Consider the following 17558-nt stretch of genomic DNA (forward strand, 5'->3'; position numbering starts at 1 on the left):
CAACTGCTGAGCACTGTTTAAATTGAATGGATTCCTGTTAATCCTCAAAAGTTTATTGTCATCTTTATGTTGTCTGCAACCCAAAGCAACCATGCCTGGTTCCCTGTGGACTGCCTCTGTGTGGGATATCATTCATTCTGTAGATAGAAAGTTGCAGATGTTGATAGCCCTGGGGACCACAGCAGGTTAGGAGATGGGAGTTCAGCTCAGAGCTGCCCTGTCTTGCTCCAAGACTCAAGGTGACACCTTGAGAGCCAAGAACTCCCTTGTGGCAAAGGGCCCCAGTTCCCAGCTACACTGATGCTAGCTGGCACCACGCTGCTGTTTGAGGACCATAATTCACATTCCTTCTTCAAACTGTTCAAATTCAGTGATGTTGAACAAGTTCTGAATTGGCTTGCTATGCCAGTGGCATTTCAAAAATGACACATAAAGCTTCATTCTGATGTATGAATGGTATTAGACAGATATTTGATCTGAAATCATGAGATCTGGATAGTAGAAATATTTTCTCCTTTTTCATTTTTCTACTAAATACATACACAGATCTTACTATGCATAGCTATTTATCATCTTCCACTTCAAAATATTTATGAACTTTCATAGAATCATAGAATCATTAAGGCTGCAAAAGATCTCCAAGATCATCTGATCCAACCATCCCCCTACCACCAATGTCAACCATGTCCCTAAGCACCACGTCCAACCTTGCCTTGAACACCCCCAGGGACGGTGACACCACCACCTCCCTGGGCAACCCGTTCCAATGCCTGACTGCTCTTTCTGGAAAGAAATATCTCCTATTTCCAACCTAAACCTCCCCTGGCACAACGTGAGGCCATTCCCTCTAGTCCTATCACTAGTTATGTGTGAGAAGCAGCTGACTCTCAGCTCCCCACACCTTCCTTTCAGGTAGTTGCAGAGGGCAATAAGGTCTCCCCTGAGCTTCCTCTTCTCCAGACTAAACAATCCCAGTTCCCTCAGCCACTCCTCATAGGACTTGTGTTCCAGGCCCTTCACCAGCTTTGTAGCCCTTCTCCGGACGCACTCCAGGGCCTCAATGTCCTTCTTGTACTGAGGGTCCCAAAGCTGAACACAGTACTCGAGGTGCGGCCTCACCAGAGCAGAGTACGGGGGATGATCACCTCCCTGGTCCTGCTGGCTACACTATTTCTGATACAAGCCAGGATGCCTTTGGCCTTCTTGGCCACCTGGGCATACTGACAGCTCATGTTCAAGCATGAGATCCTTCTCTTCTGCACAGTTTTCCAGCCACTCTGCCCCAAGGTTTTAGCATTGCATGGGGTTGTTGTGTCACAACTTTTTGTTGTCAGATTCTTTTTCTCTTTTCTTTCTTTCTTTCTCTTTCTTTCTTTCTTTTTCTTTCTTTCTTTCTTTCTTTCTTTCTTTCTTTCTTTCTTTCTTTCTTTCTTTCTTTCTCTTTCTTTCTTTCTCTTTCTTTCTTTCTTTCTTTCTTTCTTTCTTTCTTTCTTTCTTTCTTTTTTTCTTTCTTTTTTTCTTTCTCTCTCTCTCTCTCTCTTTCTTTCTGTTATAAGGATTTTGATTGTTTATATTTCAGTTTCTTTTTGGAAACATTCACAGGAAATATGCATCACCTCATATTTTGAATCTGGGCTTATTATTGATAGCAGTATTAATGGTAGCATTATAGCGCAAAGAATCTACAGTCAGAGATCAACGCTATTTTCTCTAAATTCTGTACACCTATTGAGGAAAACAACAGCCAATGCCTAGACAGCTCATAATCTGAATGACAAGAAAGCACTTAGCAAATGAACACAAAAGCAAAGAGGCTGGGCAGGCTGACAGAGGGAAGTGACAAAGGAATGAATTTATATAGAAAGCGGTCTGAAAATCTGAAATGGCACACAAAGCCTCTGATCGTATCTTGACATTTAGGAGACTGTTTTCAAAGCCAAGTAAGCATCTAGCTGAGAAAAAAGTATTACTTAGCTCTCTGTTATAATCAGAGAAGAAAAAAGTTTTGCACTTTGCCTCTTCCTTGCCACTAATACTGATATCACGTGTTATCATAACACGGTTAACCATCTCAGGGAACTACAGCAAATTATGTTAAAATGTAAGTTAATGAGCAAGTGGAAGAATAAGCCATAAGAAAGAGAACGTGTTTTCTTATCCAAACAGTTAGCTCTGTGTATTGATTTTCCAGTCTTTGCTACTTCATTTAATGCCAACCATAATACGCCTACTGTAAATGTATGATTTATACTGTTAGAAGCAGACACTCTTGTGTTACTGTTCAAGAGGCTAAGTATTGTTTTCACAAGCAGCCAGCATCTTTCCAGCAGTTCACTGCCTTTAATCCCAAAGAAACTGGTCTCCACCGTGACCAAGAATATCCCAGTTCTTTTCAGTTCATTGACATATTCTTTTCTCCTCACCACCATGATCCTTGGCCAGCTGCTACTTTTGGATCGAAACAGAATTCTCCAGCAAAAGACTCCTCTGGTCAGCAGGGTGCTGTTACTGAAAACTGATATAATGGAGTGCCTTATGTTTCATGTCTCCTTGTCACCACCAAACAATGATGAAATTTTGCTATTATGCATGTTTGAGGATAAGCAGCAAGATAAAGGGACATAGTCACTAAATGGTTCATGAGCTTTTGGGGGGAATGCAGATCCATACAAATTTGGACATGTATAAAGCAATTTATGCAGTTTCAGATGACTTTGGTGCAAAACCGTATATCACTCATTATTTTCAGCTGAGATCCATCTTAATCCCACGTTATTATAGATAACTATTTGCATTAGAGAAACGCCTGAGGTGTGGAAGGGTCCATGTGTGTTCAAGGTTCCACAGTGCTGAGCGGGATTTAAACAGGTGACAAAAGAGTCTATACCTAAATCTATAATGTCAATAACAGGACAGAATAATACATATCATTACCAGTGTGCAGTTGGGAAATAGAAAGCATTTGTCTTTCTAGGGGAGGTGGGTTCACAGACAATCCCCAGCTCTGTTTCCTGCCCTGTGGTCTTAGCAAGCAGATGTTACCCCCCTGAAACAGAAACTCAATACCACTGCTGAATCTACCCAAGCTGAAATTGGTTGGGCAAACAACAAATAAAGGAAAAATGTGGAGTCAGCCAGATTTGTGATCCCTATTATTACAAACAGGAATTCTCTTTGAGATCATCCTTTGGGGTGTTGTTCCTTGAGCAAATTCTACTCCTAAATGCAGTTATGTTAATCAAATCTATAATGTGGTGTTGTATTGTCTGAAATTTCTGAAAGAGTCTGAAAGTATCCTGGGGACAGAAGTATAGCTTTCTGTGCATATGCATAATATGTACCTAAGAAAGCAGTCATCTGACAGAATAAATTGAGCTAGAGGGTAAACTTAGCTGATTTTACTGGTTGTAAGAAAATAAAGGGAATGAAAGCCAAATTAATAATATGCTGAATTATTCAGCCAACAGTGTGCACATCTGTGGTTTTGGGCCCTTCTGCTGCAAAATCTGGTGGCAAGAGTGGAAACACTGGGGAAATTATTAAGCTTAGCTAATTTGTTTGGCTTATTCAACAGAGTGAAAAGTACCCTGTTTAGGCACTTTATGTGATAGAGAAATGAAAAACAGATTGCTAGTAGTGTTGAAGAAGGAGTACAAACTGAATGCAGAGGAACTTTGGGTTATGGACAGAGGAGAGTTGGGGCTGAACTTCTGGAGAATTCTATGGGATGACTCTATCCTGAAGTCATTTCATAAAGGATATGGGTGGGAAGAATGTCCAGTCTTGTAACCCCTATAACTCTCTGTAGAATACAGAGAGCAAAGTACTTTGAATTCGGGCAAAACCACATAGATCTGGTCTTGAAGATTTTTTTCCTATTATGAAAGCCTTTGTAGATAAGTCATATCTTATTTGCAGAGAATGGTATGAGTGCCAATCCTCTTTCATCTGTAGATCCCAAACTTCCTTCACATGCACATCTCATGAGCTCATTTACAACCAGCTGTCTTCAGACAACCTCCCTGTTTCAGATGTGATCGTAGTCCAAATTCTGAAGATTTTCTGAAGTAAAGCCTAACACTAAAGTTATCTTTGGCAAAATTAGCTACTTTTTTATCATTTTCAGAAACAGTTGAATTAAAAAAAAATGCCAGCCCACAAACACAATAAGCATGGAAGAAATCCATATAGATGCTCATTGTTTGCCAAAGAGAAATCATTAGGCTCTATTAGAAAAGTTCTAGGCAATCCTAATTACAGACATAAGTATTGTATCCAGCCACAGACAAGATGTCCATGTGCATGAGGATGGGTTTGTGCCTTCAGAACATGTAATTCCTACGTGCCCAGCTTCAAAAATTCTGGAAGACATTTCAATTCACTGGGAAATTTTAAAGGAGATAAGTCAAATTTCATTGGAAAAAAACTCATTTGCTGGTAAGATGAGCTATGAAGCACTAAGGCAACTTCTGAAAGACAAATGTTACAAGCATTGTTTGAAATACCAGGTATGATTTTCCTAACAGTCTCCAGGAAGCATTATTGTTTAGAAAACAAGAAATGTGTACATATTTGAGATGAATGAGTTAAATTGGGAATATCAGAAATCAGATCAATAATAGAAATCTAGGGTTAGTTTTTTTTTTTGGTTATAGACATATTGCAAGTTCAGCTTCAGATTCCTGAAACACTTTTATTCACTACTTTGTAATCATCATCTAAACTGTGTAAAACAGTCATCTGTAAAGCTGTAGGTCTTAACTCTTTCAATTATTGTTTTCTTACCTGTTAGCAGCCAATTTGTTTGAGATGAACCCTCCTGGAATTTGTGTCACAATGTAACCCCAGAAAAAAGAGCCATGTATGAGTCCCACTGTCTCTGGATCCCAATTGAATTGGGCTTTCTGCAAAGGAAACAAACAAAAAATGCTGTAAAATGAAGCATACTGATTATGAGGTAAACGCTATTTGAAAGTCAAATGGAAGTCACCCCATCATGCAAATCAAGACAGCCTCCTTGCACTGGTGTTGCTGAGCTTGAACCCTCTCCCAGTTAAAGCAAAAAGACGTCAAATTGCTTTGTGAGATTACTGCTTCTGCTCTTAGCTTATAATCAGGGTGAATGAGAGGAAAAAGTTTCAGCCAAAGGGCAGTTGGTGATGGACCTTCATCTTTGCTTCTTGCCACTGCTTCCCTTTGGGCTGAAACCTTTGTTTTCAGGCCTGCTTAGTGTTATAACAAGGACCTGCTACCTTTCAGTGAACACATCCATTTACACAGTTATCAAGGTTGCTCATCCTCTTTGAATTGATCTGGTCATGCTAGTTCTGTATTATCCATGTTTTTTCTCATCACTGTCAAGCTCTGACCATCCAGCATCTACATTAAGTAGTAGTATGGGAGCAGAAAATGTGTACGGGAGAAGGAAAGGAGGGTGTAACACCTGAAGACAAGACAATATAGAAATAAAGATAGGTAACATTAGCTAGCTGACTAGTGTATCTTTTATTAAAAGTGATGCCAGTCATTGAGCTGGATTTGGATACTGAAGGCTACCCCCAGGCTGGTCAGAAATGCTTCAGAGTCAAAAATGTCTACAGCCAAGACAAACGCTTTTGCAATGCACCTCAGCCTTGGATAGCAAGCAGTTTCAGTCTTCTCAAAACTCATCCTGAATAAGGTCATTCCTGTTCTGTGATGAGCCCGTTTTGATGTACTTTGCTTGGAAGAGCAATGGCCAAAGCCCAGAACAAAACATAGGGGCAGTGAAGAAAAGGTGACCCAAGGTGCCCCTCCTGCCCTTCATTCTGGGAGGTCAGAACAGCACCTGACTCTTTATAATCACACTAACATAAGGTTAGCGTCGACATTTTCTCCTTGAACCCTCAGTTCAGAAGGGCTGTTCTGGAGAAAAGAGAAACCATGATGTTTTGCTTGATGCTTATTTTCTTGGTAACTACATGGCAGGGAAAGGTGTTTAATCGTCTTAAGAGAAAACGGCACGGATTGTCTTTTAGATTCTGAACTAAAACTGTCACTAAAACACTACGTAAATATGAAAACTAAAGTGACAGATCTTAACATCTCTTTTTTCTATATTACTTCGTGTGTGTAAAAGCAAGAACCAGTTTTCCTCAGTAGGTTGATTTTTTTTCCAAACAAGCAAACTACAAAACAGCTCCTCATTTGACTTGCTGGGAGAAAGATGGCATTAATTAGCCAGGCACGTTTTACAGGGGCTAAAGGATTTCCCTCCCCACCAATGTAAACTCTGTCAAGAGATCTGCTTTCCTGTGCTGACCTGCATTTCTTTTTTTAAATACCTAATTTTCTGCTAGTGTTTTCCAGGTTAGTTTCTAAGTAGTGTTAATTTCTGAAGGCAAAGACACCATGAGACATGGAGAAAGTTCCCATATCAGGAGGGTTCACATATCATGCCCAAAACAGAGCAGATATTTGTGATATCTCAAGGGAAATATGCGGAAATGTCAAGTAAGAGTCAATATTCCTGTGAATAATATATTATAAAAGGATCCAAAAATAAGTCAATTTTATACATTCATGTTTATAAAGTCCAGAAAGAGATTTATGATATCACAACCCTGAACCAAGGCAGGAGTGGAGAAACAAAGATATGCTTTGAATCTACATTTCCTTGGGTGCATTTTTAAAAGTTTGTAGGCATCTGCTATGAGCCATGTAATCTACTGCAAATTTGAAATAGCTTGCCACCTAATTCCAAATACTTCTAGACAACAATCCACACTGTCAGTAACCCATAAAACCTGTTGCCAGACTGCCAAATGACTACTTAAAGGTCTTGAAAGTCATCCACTAATCTGAATAGAGTGTGCCCAGCGTTATGTACAGCAGTTGATCATTCCTTCTGTACTGGCATCAGGGTGCATTTCCCCGAGAGACAGTGAACAGTAAAAGCTTCTGCCACCACAACAAAATTTGTCTATGACAAAAAGATTGGGGACCTGATAAACATATAAGCCAACTCAGCTCTCGTTTCTGTTACTTACACTCTGTATGACATTGCAAATGCTCAGACCTTACAGACTTTTAGTGTGATTTAGAGACCTAAACAAGGGTTAAGCATGTGCACATATATGGGAATCCAGACTCACATGTGTGCCTGCCTAAGTTGTTAACCTACACATATACAGTGCTTTGATATGTGGCACTTCAATGATTCTGCAATGGGGCCGGGTCACAACAGGGAAAGGAGGATCGTTTCTCACCTGCAGCACTGGTTTGCCATTGACATAAACAGTGCTATTGTTCACCATTTCCACGATGGCAACACCCAGGTTGCACCTAATCCCAAAGGAAATGCAAAAGCCCAGGCCGCTCATGATGGCAATGATGTAGCGCTTGGGCAGTCCGCAGCAGTAGCAGTTGCACAGGGCCGGCCTGCGGGCGCTGGCCTGCACAGGCCGCCCCTCTTCTGTCAGCTCAATGTGATCCTCCTCTACGTTGGTGCCGTCAATTTTCCTAAATGAAAGAAGCAAGAGAAAATGAAAATGTAAACACAGTAAAATATAGATGGTAGGTGCTCCAGTCAGCTGCTAAATCACCTCTGTCTGAGGTGTTTGCCTCTTGGTACTGTGATGAGTTAAAGCTGGTCAGACTTCGAAAGGTCGGCACAGCCTGCATATTTTTTTCACCAACAAACACTGAAGTTTCTAAGCTCTAAACACTTGGCTGGACAGCTAGCTACAAAAATGCTTGCAGGATGTTCATGAGAATGATTATGAGAGGTGTATTGAGCTCTGTTGTGATAAATCCTGCTGGTTGTTAGGAATATATACATATAAAAAAAAAAAAAAAGATTGTAACTTCTAATTAGATCCACTAAGCAGAGCTGTCAGTAGGTTTCAAGGAAAGGGCAAATACAGCACAAAGCGTGGTGTTATGTATTTGTTTATTTTTCTCAGCCCCAAGCTTGCAGTGAGTTTGTTTTGACCTGTGAGACAAACATCAGGGCTAAGCTGCAGAGGGGCAGAGGCTCAGGCCCCAGGGTACCTACTGAAGGCGTGGAAGAGCCAGGCCCAGGCTTTCTCTGCCTGGAGGGATTTGACGCCAAGTGTTCCCTCTGCTCTGAAACATCCTATCACCACGAGGCTTTAGCTCGTTGCAAAACTCAACCTTTTCTTTAAAGTACTTAATACGCAACAAGATCTGAAGATTAAGTGACTTTCTGGTCTGTTGATTCACCACCCCTCAGCAGAAGAGGCTGAATGAGCTTTACCTGGGAGCAAATTTAGTGTGGGCACTGCAGTGAGACTGGGGGGAATAGGGAGGAAACAGCCAGGCACAGGGGCCCTCCCATTTGCTTGGGAATAGGAGCAAATGTTCTCCCTATAGCCCTGCACCACCAGCAGTGAAATGGAGGACCCCATGGGGGGCAAACAGCTGCTGCCATCAGCCAAAGCAGGAGCAGCGGCTTAAGAGGCAAATGGTCTCATCAGTACAGCTGTTGCCCATCACTGTTTCCTGCACTTATGGAAGTTTTTCCTGTGGTAGTGCAATTAAAAATTAATTTGATCTCCCAATCTGATTGGAGATACTAACATCCTGTGCTATATGAACAGGGAATGTCTCTGGTAAGAAAGATGAGATCAGAAGGAACTGAAGACACACTGTTAGACAGGAGATAAATACTTCCTTTCCTAACATTAACTTCTCATGCTTTTGTTTTAAATGCAGAATATAGGCTTTCTAACATGCTGAAATACTCAAGCACATGGTTAGCTCTGAATACACGAAAAGCCCACTGAACACTGCCCACGAGCTTAAGGTTAAGTGTTCACTAAAGTGTAGTCCCAAACCTTGATGGGCAGTTACGTTAGGAAGCCTTTCAGCTTTGGCTTTGCTGTGAAGCAATGAGCACATGATCCAGCTCCTTTTGTGTATGCCATGGAGTTGCTCATGCTACTAGGGAAATATGAACAGATACTTAATATAAAAGAAGCCCATCTTGCTGTATAAGATGATGAAATGATTTAATTCACTCCTTTCTGATAAGGAGTAACTTATTTCCTTTCTTCACACACATGGCCTAAAATGTATTTGAAATCCAATGGACTTCAGTTTTCCATATAATAATCAGCTATGAAAGAATGTTGCCAAAGCATATATGGATGGGCTGCACCTGGCTGATCTACACAGTAGTTGGTTGGCTCTTTCAGGAGACCAATTTTGGTTTAATCACAGCTTTTGATTAATCACTCCAATTGCTGTAAGTCTATTGTACTGCCCATGACTTAGTGGATAGTATTCTATATTAAGGGTTTTACAAATATAGATCGTATATATGGTTTCTTGGGGTGCTTCCTGTGAATTTAAACTTATCTTTCCAATATGAATTTTCCCTTATATCATCAGTATTTCTAGGCTTTATAGCTACATGCTAAGGTATGCATCATTCACTATATTAATCCTTTTTAATTTGAACCATAAAACTGCTACTGTAGCCTTACTCTTAGCAACAAGAAAAAGCATGCTACAGTCCATCAGTTTGCATGTGTAACAAGCACCAGAATCAGGGTGTTTTGGCCAGAAGGGATCTCCGGGGGTTATTTGATTTGACCCCTTGCTCAAAGCAGTGCTAACTTCTAAGTTAAATCAGTTCTTTGTAAGCTGGAGTTTGCATTAAAGCAAGGTAACACAGGAAATGTGATATGACTATGGTGTTATTGAAGGTGATTGAGATCTTATGATTCATTGGCAGGGAGACAGCATTGTTAGTGAAATGAGAGTACAGAGAGTAATGTAGCCAGGCACTTAAAAAAAAAAAAAAAAGACACCATATATTTCTTGCTCAGTGTGCTTATATCAGTAGGTGTACACTGAATAGAATTTCAAAAATAAAGACCTCAGGAAGTGAAAAGACAATTGAATAATTATTTTTTTAGTGCTGTTGTTATCTTAAAAGAGTTATTAACAACCAAAAGAAGTAATTTTATTGTCTTACTCTAGCATAATCTAAGATACTGAATGAATTAAATCAAAGCACAATTCCTCAATTTTTCATACCTTTACCACACCATTTATATGAGAGAGATTAAACGTTAATTTGTGCATTATTTTGGACAGCTGGCAAAGATTAGACACATCATGTGAAGCCAAAACATCTGTTCCTATCTGGACATTTTCAGCTGGCTGTCACTTCACATAGGCATGAAAACATCCTTGTACTCCAAATTCACTGTTAGAAGTGATGAGCCAGGAGGACTAGCACTGTGGTCCAACATTGTTTCTGCAGTGAAATTAATTGTTTTGCTATTGTATTCAACTACTCCTTAATAAAAGCAGATTGAGGACTGATTCATGACCCCAAATATTCACAGAATATTTCATGCCCTCAAAGCTCAACATTAACCCCCTGTGGAAGATTTCTATCAGAGAAAATGATTTTGCAATAGCAATCCAAAAATGGAACTGGCGTGAAACATTAGCAGTACAAGCAATCATGGAGCCAGTGTTTGACCTTGCTTTTTGGTCTTATTTTATTAAACACTGTAGACATAAAATGAAGGTATGTCAAATCCACAAAAAGACTGATACTTATATTTTGGTAGTGCCACTGAAATTTTCACTTGTTATACACCAATAATTTAGAAGAAAGCTGCTTTAGTTATCTGACTAACACTGGAGAATATTTTGCTGCATGGGAATATGTTTAGTCTTTACATCACTCTGCTCTTTTCAGCAAACATGCAACACTCAGCAAGTAAGAAAAGCTTGGTAATTTGAAGATACCTGCATCCATGTCCCATGCCCAAATGTCATAACTATGGTATTTGAAATTTCTCCAGCTGACATTGTTTCTTTTCTTTTCTGAATGGCTTTACTCTGGCATATACAGAGTTTTGGAAGTATGAAAGAAATTTTTAAAATTCAAATCAGTAATAAAAATAATAATAATAATAAAAAACTAGAACACGTAGACATTTACCAGTTGGTATTTATTCAGTTTAGCGTAGGAATTAGTCATTTCTTCAAACTGTGTAAGTGGAATAGAACTACATTGTTCCGCTTCATTTGATTAAAACGACATAGATTCTACAAAAACAGGCAAATGTTAATACCTGCCATGTGTTAGAATGCATTCCCAAATGACTTTTACCAGATAGTACAGGCTTTTACAGCACCTGTAGGTGTTCAAACTTCACACCTGCATAACCAACAACAGTCACCACGTGCAACAATTATTGATGATCCTGATGTAGAAGCCTATACACTGACTATTGAAAAAATATTATTTATCCAAAAGCAAATACAATCTTCTGAGATCTCATCTACTCTCTGGGGATTGCCCAGGTGATAATTTTCTATAGCAAATCCTGTTGTATTCATACAATATCCCAGGGCAGATTGGCAAACCCTCTTAAGTCACTTGGTGCACGGGACCTGTGAAGCTGGCTTCTGTGTTATATTTGCATGAAACTCAAGCATGTTTCAAGCTTTTACACATGATGGGACTACTACATCTCTCAGGCATTGCAATCTCACTCTGTAGGGCAGAATCCCAGCGCCTTCCCAGCACAGCGTCAATGCAATGGGCTCATGCCCCATGGGTGCTGCAGCACTGCACAAGCGTAGTGTGCCCTTGCACTAATGCCTTTGTACAAGGGGCCTCACACAACTGAGTCAGGGCACCCCACACGGTATTCATGGTGTTGCTTGCTCTGTGGTGCATTAAACTTTCTGTACTTCTGTGCAAAGGAAAACTTTGAGAGGACCAAGACTATGATACAGCGCAGGCAGAGGAGCCCTGTCCAACTCAGGGGTAATTCACCCAGCTTCAGGTTGCAGTTTTTAGCAGGTTGGGCAGTTTAATTCATTAAGGAAGGTCTGCAGGAGTCAGAGCTACACCTAGTAGAACCCAGACTACGTACAGCTATGCTGTGGGCATAGCCCATATTACTTTTCATATTAACAGTGATATTATTGGGAAGTAAACACACTTAGTCAATTCCCAATTCATTGGTAAGCCCCGAGTTGCCGTTGGCTGGTCAGGGACTCTTGAAATCCTCAGGAGAGGCAGAGACTAAGATTTTATTTGAATACATGATTTTTTCTTTGCATACACTAAGTACAAAGAAGGCCCAAAGTGTTTGTACCTGTCAAGAAGCGCTGCAGGAAAAGGAGGTTTCTTTTCTGGGAAACTTATAAGGTTTTCAGAGCCCCAGCTCTGACTGATATTATTCAACCAAGCCTTGATTCCTCTAAATTGTTTTTTTGTTTGTTTGGTTGGTTGGTTGGTTGGTTGGTTTGTTTTATACCCTACTGTAATTAACTAATTAAGAGCAAGCCCTATGTTGCATAAAATATAATTTGGTATGTTTCTATCTATTTTCTGAAACATCTGGTGTATTTACTGCAGCTGGTGATACTCTAGCAACAAACGGATCTTCTTCTGAGATCTTGCAAATGAAACTGCTGGCAACAGCCCAGAGAAAGGATGCCTCTCAGGTCTCTCCAGCTCCGTCCCCTTTGCCTCGTCACCAGGTGCCAGCTACCCTGAGGTAACCTGTGGGCAGACTCTTGTTTTGCAGCGCCCACAAAATAGTACACCTAGGAAAGGCACTGACATTCAGATATTTAAACAGAAAATAATGAAGTCCAGCAAACTTTATTGTATCTCAGCTCAGATTTTTTGTTTTGATTCAGCAGCAACATTGATGAAGTTGAGTACCAGCACTATCATCTATATAGGAGCCAGCATGATATCCTTGATACCCAGCTGCAAGAGGAAAATAATCCAGATAATCCAAAGCATGAATGCCATATCCACATAGCAAACCCTTTGTACTGCCACATTATATAATCACTAAATAGAAAGCCTGCATGTATTTGGTCAGATTGACCAACAGAGCCCACAGCAATAAGAATTTATGATTGAATAAATGACTTAGTTTGATGTTGTGAAAGAAAAACATTCCCTGAATCACCGTGGAATATCTTAAAAGTCAAAAAAGCAAAATGTCAGACTTCATCTATAAGACTGTAAATGAAAAAAAGTTAAGTTGAAGCTCTGTGGAACACAGATACTTTGTTCACATGGCATAGGAACAGTGTAACTGGCAAGGTAATGGTGCATATTAATAACTTCCATAAAAGTGTACATTCTTATTTACTTGCACATGCACGCTTTAATGCAGTACATGCAAATTATTGTACATTTTCTTGTGATCAAATGCGTGTTCAGATGTGCCAGGAACTGTATCTTGACTCAAAATAACATTCCCAAAAGGAAATAACAGGATACATTCAAAAGCAAATGCAATTCAAACACTGAAAAGATGTATAATTAAAATATTTTCCTGCTCCTTGCAAAGTTTTAAAGCACTTAACATGAAGCAGGCAAGAAATGGCACTGAACTCTCCGGCTGTCAGCTATCCATTACACAAATAAATGTTGTCAGTGGCCATTACTAATTGAAATAATCTTCCATTTAAATGAACAATCTCTATCCCTTTATGAAACTTGTCATTTGTTACATCATACCTTCATTCATCGAAAAATATATATTCGTTTGTTTTTTCATAAAGTGTCAGATTAAGATAAGTGTCTTTAATCTTCTTTTTGCAAACAACTGCTTTTTTTCTTTCTAATGTGTTAGTCTCAATAAATACACACATATACAGATCTGCTTCATATAATTTCTCTTACTGATTCAGAACAAGATTTTCTAAAATGTCCCTGTAATTTAGGGACTTTACTCTAATTCCAGGAGCAGCATCATTTTGGAATGTTAATTCCCATTAAATCATCAGGTTTTTTCATGCAAGCTAAAAAAGAAGAATTCACATTTAATTATTTAAAACTTTTTTTTTTTAATTAAAACACTCTTTTCATGTTTCTTGTAATATTAAAACAATATTTTATAACTTATTTTCACCTCTTCTTTGATTTAATATAAATGTTCTATCATCTATAGCCACATGCTCTTGTAACACTGCTCCTTTTAATCTGTCTTGCAGCGAGGTATCTCTCACCATCTGGACTCAGAGATTAATTTTGCAACCCTGTTTTATATTTAGATATTTTTCTATATTTCATTTATCTTTAATAAATGTAACCAGGGGATCCCTCTGGGAGTTTTCTATAGGATTTTACCTTCGCAGATTCCCCAGCGAGTCACTAATGGTGTTCTTCACCTCTTCCTTTCCTGGGTTAAAAAATCTTTCCTTCAGTGAACTGAACCCTTTGAAAGGCATTTTGTCTTCCTTCTTCAGTAAATCCCTTATGTTAACAAGCGTTTGCTTCTGCTGTCATATTTCCTGATTCCAGACTCAGGAGTCTGTGCCGGTCCCCTTCGTGACCTCTACCTATAACAACCAGTTGCTCAAGAAAGGAGCATGGAAAAGAAAAAATGAAAAGAAAAAAAAGAAAGGACACAGATCTTCTTCCCAAGCCAGCAAGTCAGTCGGGAAGAGCCCTGGTGCGAAACCCCCGGGACGTGCTCAGGGACTCAGCAGCACGCTTGCAGCAGCGCTGCCGTGCATCCGTGCAGGGTCGGGCACCTGTACGCAGGCAGCTGGTCCAGCGGCTGCAGCAGGCGAGCAGGAGGCACCGCTGAGGGCTGCTGTCCCTGGGCAGGATGCTGCCGCTGCTGCTGCACCACGGGCGGACCTCACACCGCCTTGCCAGGACTCATCCTCCGTGCCTGCCTCCCTCCCTCCCCTCCTCCTTCACACCGAGATGTGTGCAAGGTGGTGCTATAGTAACGGACACAATACCTGTCCTCAGGCCGCGCCAGTTCATTAGCAGGACCTCACCTATGGCAAGGGCAAGAAGTTTATTAAACATTTACGAGTCCTTTCGGCAGGAAGGGGAACACAGGCTGCAGCTCCCGTTCACTATTTACCCCCATCTGGATGGGCCCCCCTGCACCTGCTCATGTGGGCCCACCACCCCCTTCCCAGCCCGGGCATTTATTACTGGTGCTGCTGGGCCCGCGGGCAGACAGGTACAGAGGTGTGTTAGTGTGATGCTGTTTGAAAAAGCAGTGAAAGTGCCTGTAAATGAAAGGCATTGTGTTTTCAAAACACAAAGTGGCTGAAAGAGGCAAACTATTCCAACTCGACACGAATTTGTGATGACAGCACACCTTTCCTGCTGTGTAGAAGCATTTAATGGAAACTCCTGTGGAAACACAGCCTCATCAAGCCTGCGTGTTGTCTGGAGTCAAATGAGTCAAGACCTCACTTATCGGGTTTGGGTTCTGGAAGCAAAAAAAGAAAAGAGAGATCTCCCATTTCAGATTAGCTTTGGGCTCCTGTCAGCAATTCCAGCTTCCCTGGCTGGAGGGGAAGGCAGAAACTGTCCTGACTGTCAGAAAAATGGAGTGCTTTATATTCTCCACCTTCCCCCAAGGAGAGTTAAATTTGGAGCCTGCCAGGCCACCAGCGGGGAGGGAAGAGGTGGGACAGCAGCCCCCACTCCCGAGGAGCTTCACTCCTGCTCTGCCACTGGCCTGGGCTCTCCTCCCTCCCCATGCAGTCTGGGGAGAGAGAAGGAAGAAGAAGAAGAGAAACAAGCTCCTCCAGAAAACAGCCCGGGTTTTGGCTGTTTTCATCTGCCTTGGGGCACTTCCAGACTCCGAGTTTTGGTGTCTGAACTGTGTCAGTAGGACTGAGAGGGATGTGCATCTGGGCCAAAGCTTGGTGAGGACTGTCCTCCTCTCCACTTGGCTCCTGGCACCCAGCATGGGCCACCAGCCTCTGGGTTTTAGATGTCACTGTACATTTAGTATTTATTACAAATACTATATATAAATTACAAAGACGTTGGTATTTAGTACAAATACCAAATGTCTGGATCATCCCAGCTCCACTGTAAGGAAATATCAGGAAAAACACTTCCTCATGGTTGGGAGAGCAAAGAAAAGAGCAAGGCATGCACTGAAATCCTTTATTCCAAGTATAATTGGAAAGGAGAGGAGAGGAGAGGAGAGGAGAGGAGAGGAGAGGAGAGGAGAGGAGAGGAGAGGAGAGGAGAGGAGAGGAGAGGAGAGGAGAGGAGAGGAGAGGAGAGGAGAGGAGAGGAGAGGAGAGGAGAGGAGAGGAGAGGAGAGGAGAGGAGAGGAGAGGAGAGGAGAGGAGAGGAGAGGAGAGGAGAGGAGAGGAGAGGAGAGGAGAGGAGAGGAGAGGAGAGGAGAGGAGAGGAGAGGAGAGGAGAGGAGAGGAGAGGAGAGGAGAGAGAGGAGACCTTTTTGCTGCAGAACTGGTTATGGTTTCTTTCTCCCTTTTGAATAATTCATGTGCTGTACAGCAGCACATGAATGTACAGCAGGAAAGCTCAGGTTCAGCACAGGTGACCCACACTGAACCTTGCAGGCAGCCCACCCACAGCAGAGGTGAGGGCCACAAGGCGATCTCCCAGCACTGCCCACCCGTGTGCCTTGGAGCCCCCCTGCAGCATGGCAGCACAACAACCCATGCTCAGCAGCTGCACCTCCTCCTCCTCTTCACACTGTTCAGGCTTGAGCCTGGCCATCGCCACAGCCGAATTCCTCCTGTTTTCTCACTCCAGACCCTGGCCACAGCACACCCCGGCCCATCAGGACACAATGACAGAGCAGCAAGGTCACCGCTGTGGGAGGGAGCAGAGGCCCAACATAACCCCCCACACACAGCAAAACTGGGTCTCCAGTTTTCAAAAGGCACCCAGAAAACAATACTGGCAGGGTAATCGCCAAACAGCCGAGGTACGAATATTTGTAGGGATATACACATGTAGAAGCCTGCAGTGAAATTGTCTTGCATTTCAGCAAATGTCTATTTGCTGACATTTGGGACAGCATGGGGCAGCTGGACACCCACAGCCATGTAGGAACCCAGCTCCAGACTGGAAAGGGTGCAAATTCAAGTGCAAGGAATTTGCCTTGAAAGACTGAGGGCTCAGCTTGGAAAATGGGGTTCAAAATCCATCTCTCCCAGCAGCTGTAGAGTGGAAGCTTTTAATTTGGTCTCCTGTGTCTTCTGGTTCTGCTTCAAATGAAAGGAGCGCAGAGCATACACCCTAAAGGCTCTGTGCTCAAAACTTAATGCTTTGTTCACTTTCCTACGCATACAGTAGTTGCCCTTAGTGTGAAAGTTTAAGTCCATCCTTCATGCAGTTGGGAACCCATCAAGCATCTCCCCTGGGGATACGTCCTAGGTGGTACCTGGCTTGGTACGTTCCCCTCAGTGCTGTTGATGCTCTCATTGGCGATGTCACTCACCTCACCGCTAGCACAACTGTCCGTTTCTCACAGCGATTTTCACCTCTGCCCCCTCTTTACACCTTGAAATCCTTCCACTACCTGCAGTTCTGCTGTGCCACAGCAGTGGCCCCTTTTGAAATTTCCTGACCTTTCTCCCAGGGGTTAAAGAAAGGGTGTTGCTAACTCCTGCTTTTCTGCAGGGAAGCTGCTAGACAGGAGCAGTGCTGCTTCTCCACTTCCCCCTCCCCAGGCTCACCAGGTGGCAGAACGCCCTGACCCCAAGCAGCTGCTGCTGGATGAGGTGACGGCAACCCTTCGAGACTAACCCCTGTA

At 41.9% G+C, this 17558-nt stretch overlaps 1 protein-coding gene across 1 annotated transcript in view; it reads right to left on the minus strand.

Annotated features, from left to right (window-relative positions):
* The window catches only part of SLC17A8 (solute carrier family 17 member 8), a 29908-nt gene extending 15212 nt beyond the window's left edge, over nucleotides 1-14696 (minus strand). Inside the window, exons 1-3 of the mRNA XM_013182552.3 lie at nucleotides 14135-14696; nucleotides 7248-7500; nucleotides 4786-4904 (exon numbers count right to left, since the gene is read on the minus strand). Of these exons, the coding sequence (XP_013038006.2) occupies nucleotides 4786-4904; nucleotides 7248-7500; nucleotides 14135-14235 (473 nt within the window). The 5' untranslated portion in view covers nucleotides 14236-14696. The remainder of the gene's footprint in view (nucleotides 1-4785; nucleotides 4905-7247; nucleotides 7501-14134) is intronic.
* Nucleotides 14697-17558: the final 2862 nt, after the last annotated feature.

The sequence above is a fragment of the Anser cygnoides genome, chromosome 1 (assembly GCF_040182565.1).
Source record: "Anser cygnoides isolate HZ-2024a breed goose chromosome 1, Taihu_goose_T2T_genome, whole genome shotgun sequence".
NCBI classification, from domain to species: domain Eukaryota; kingdom Metazoa; phylum Chordata; class Aves; order Anseriformes; family Anatidae; genus Anser; species Anser cygnoides.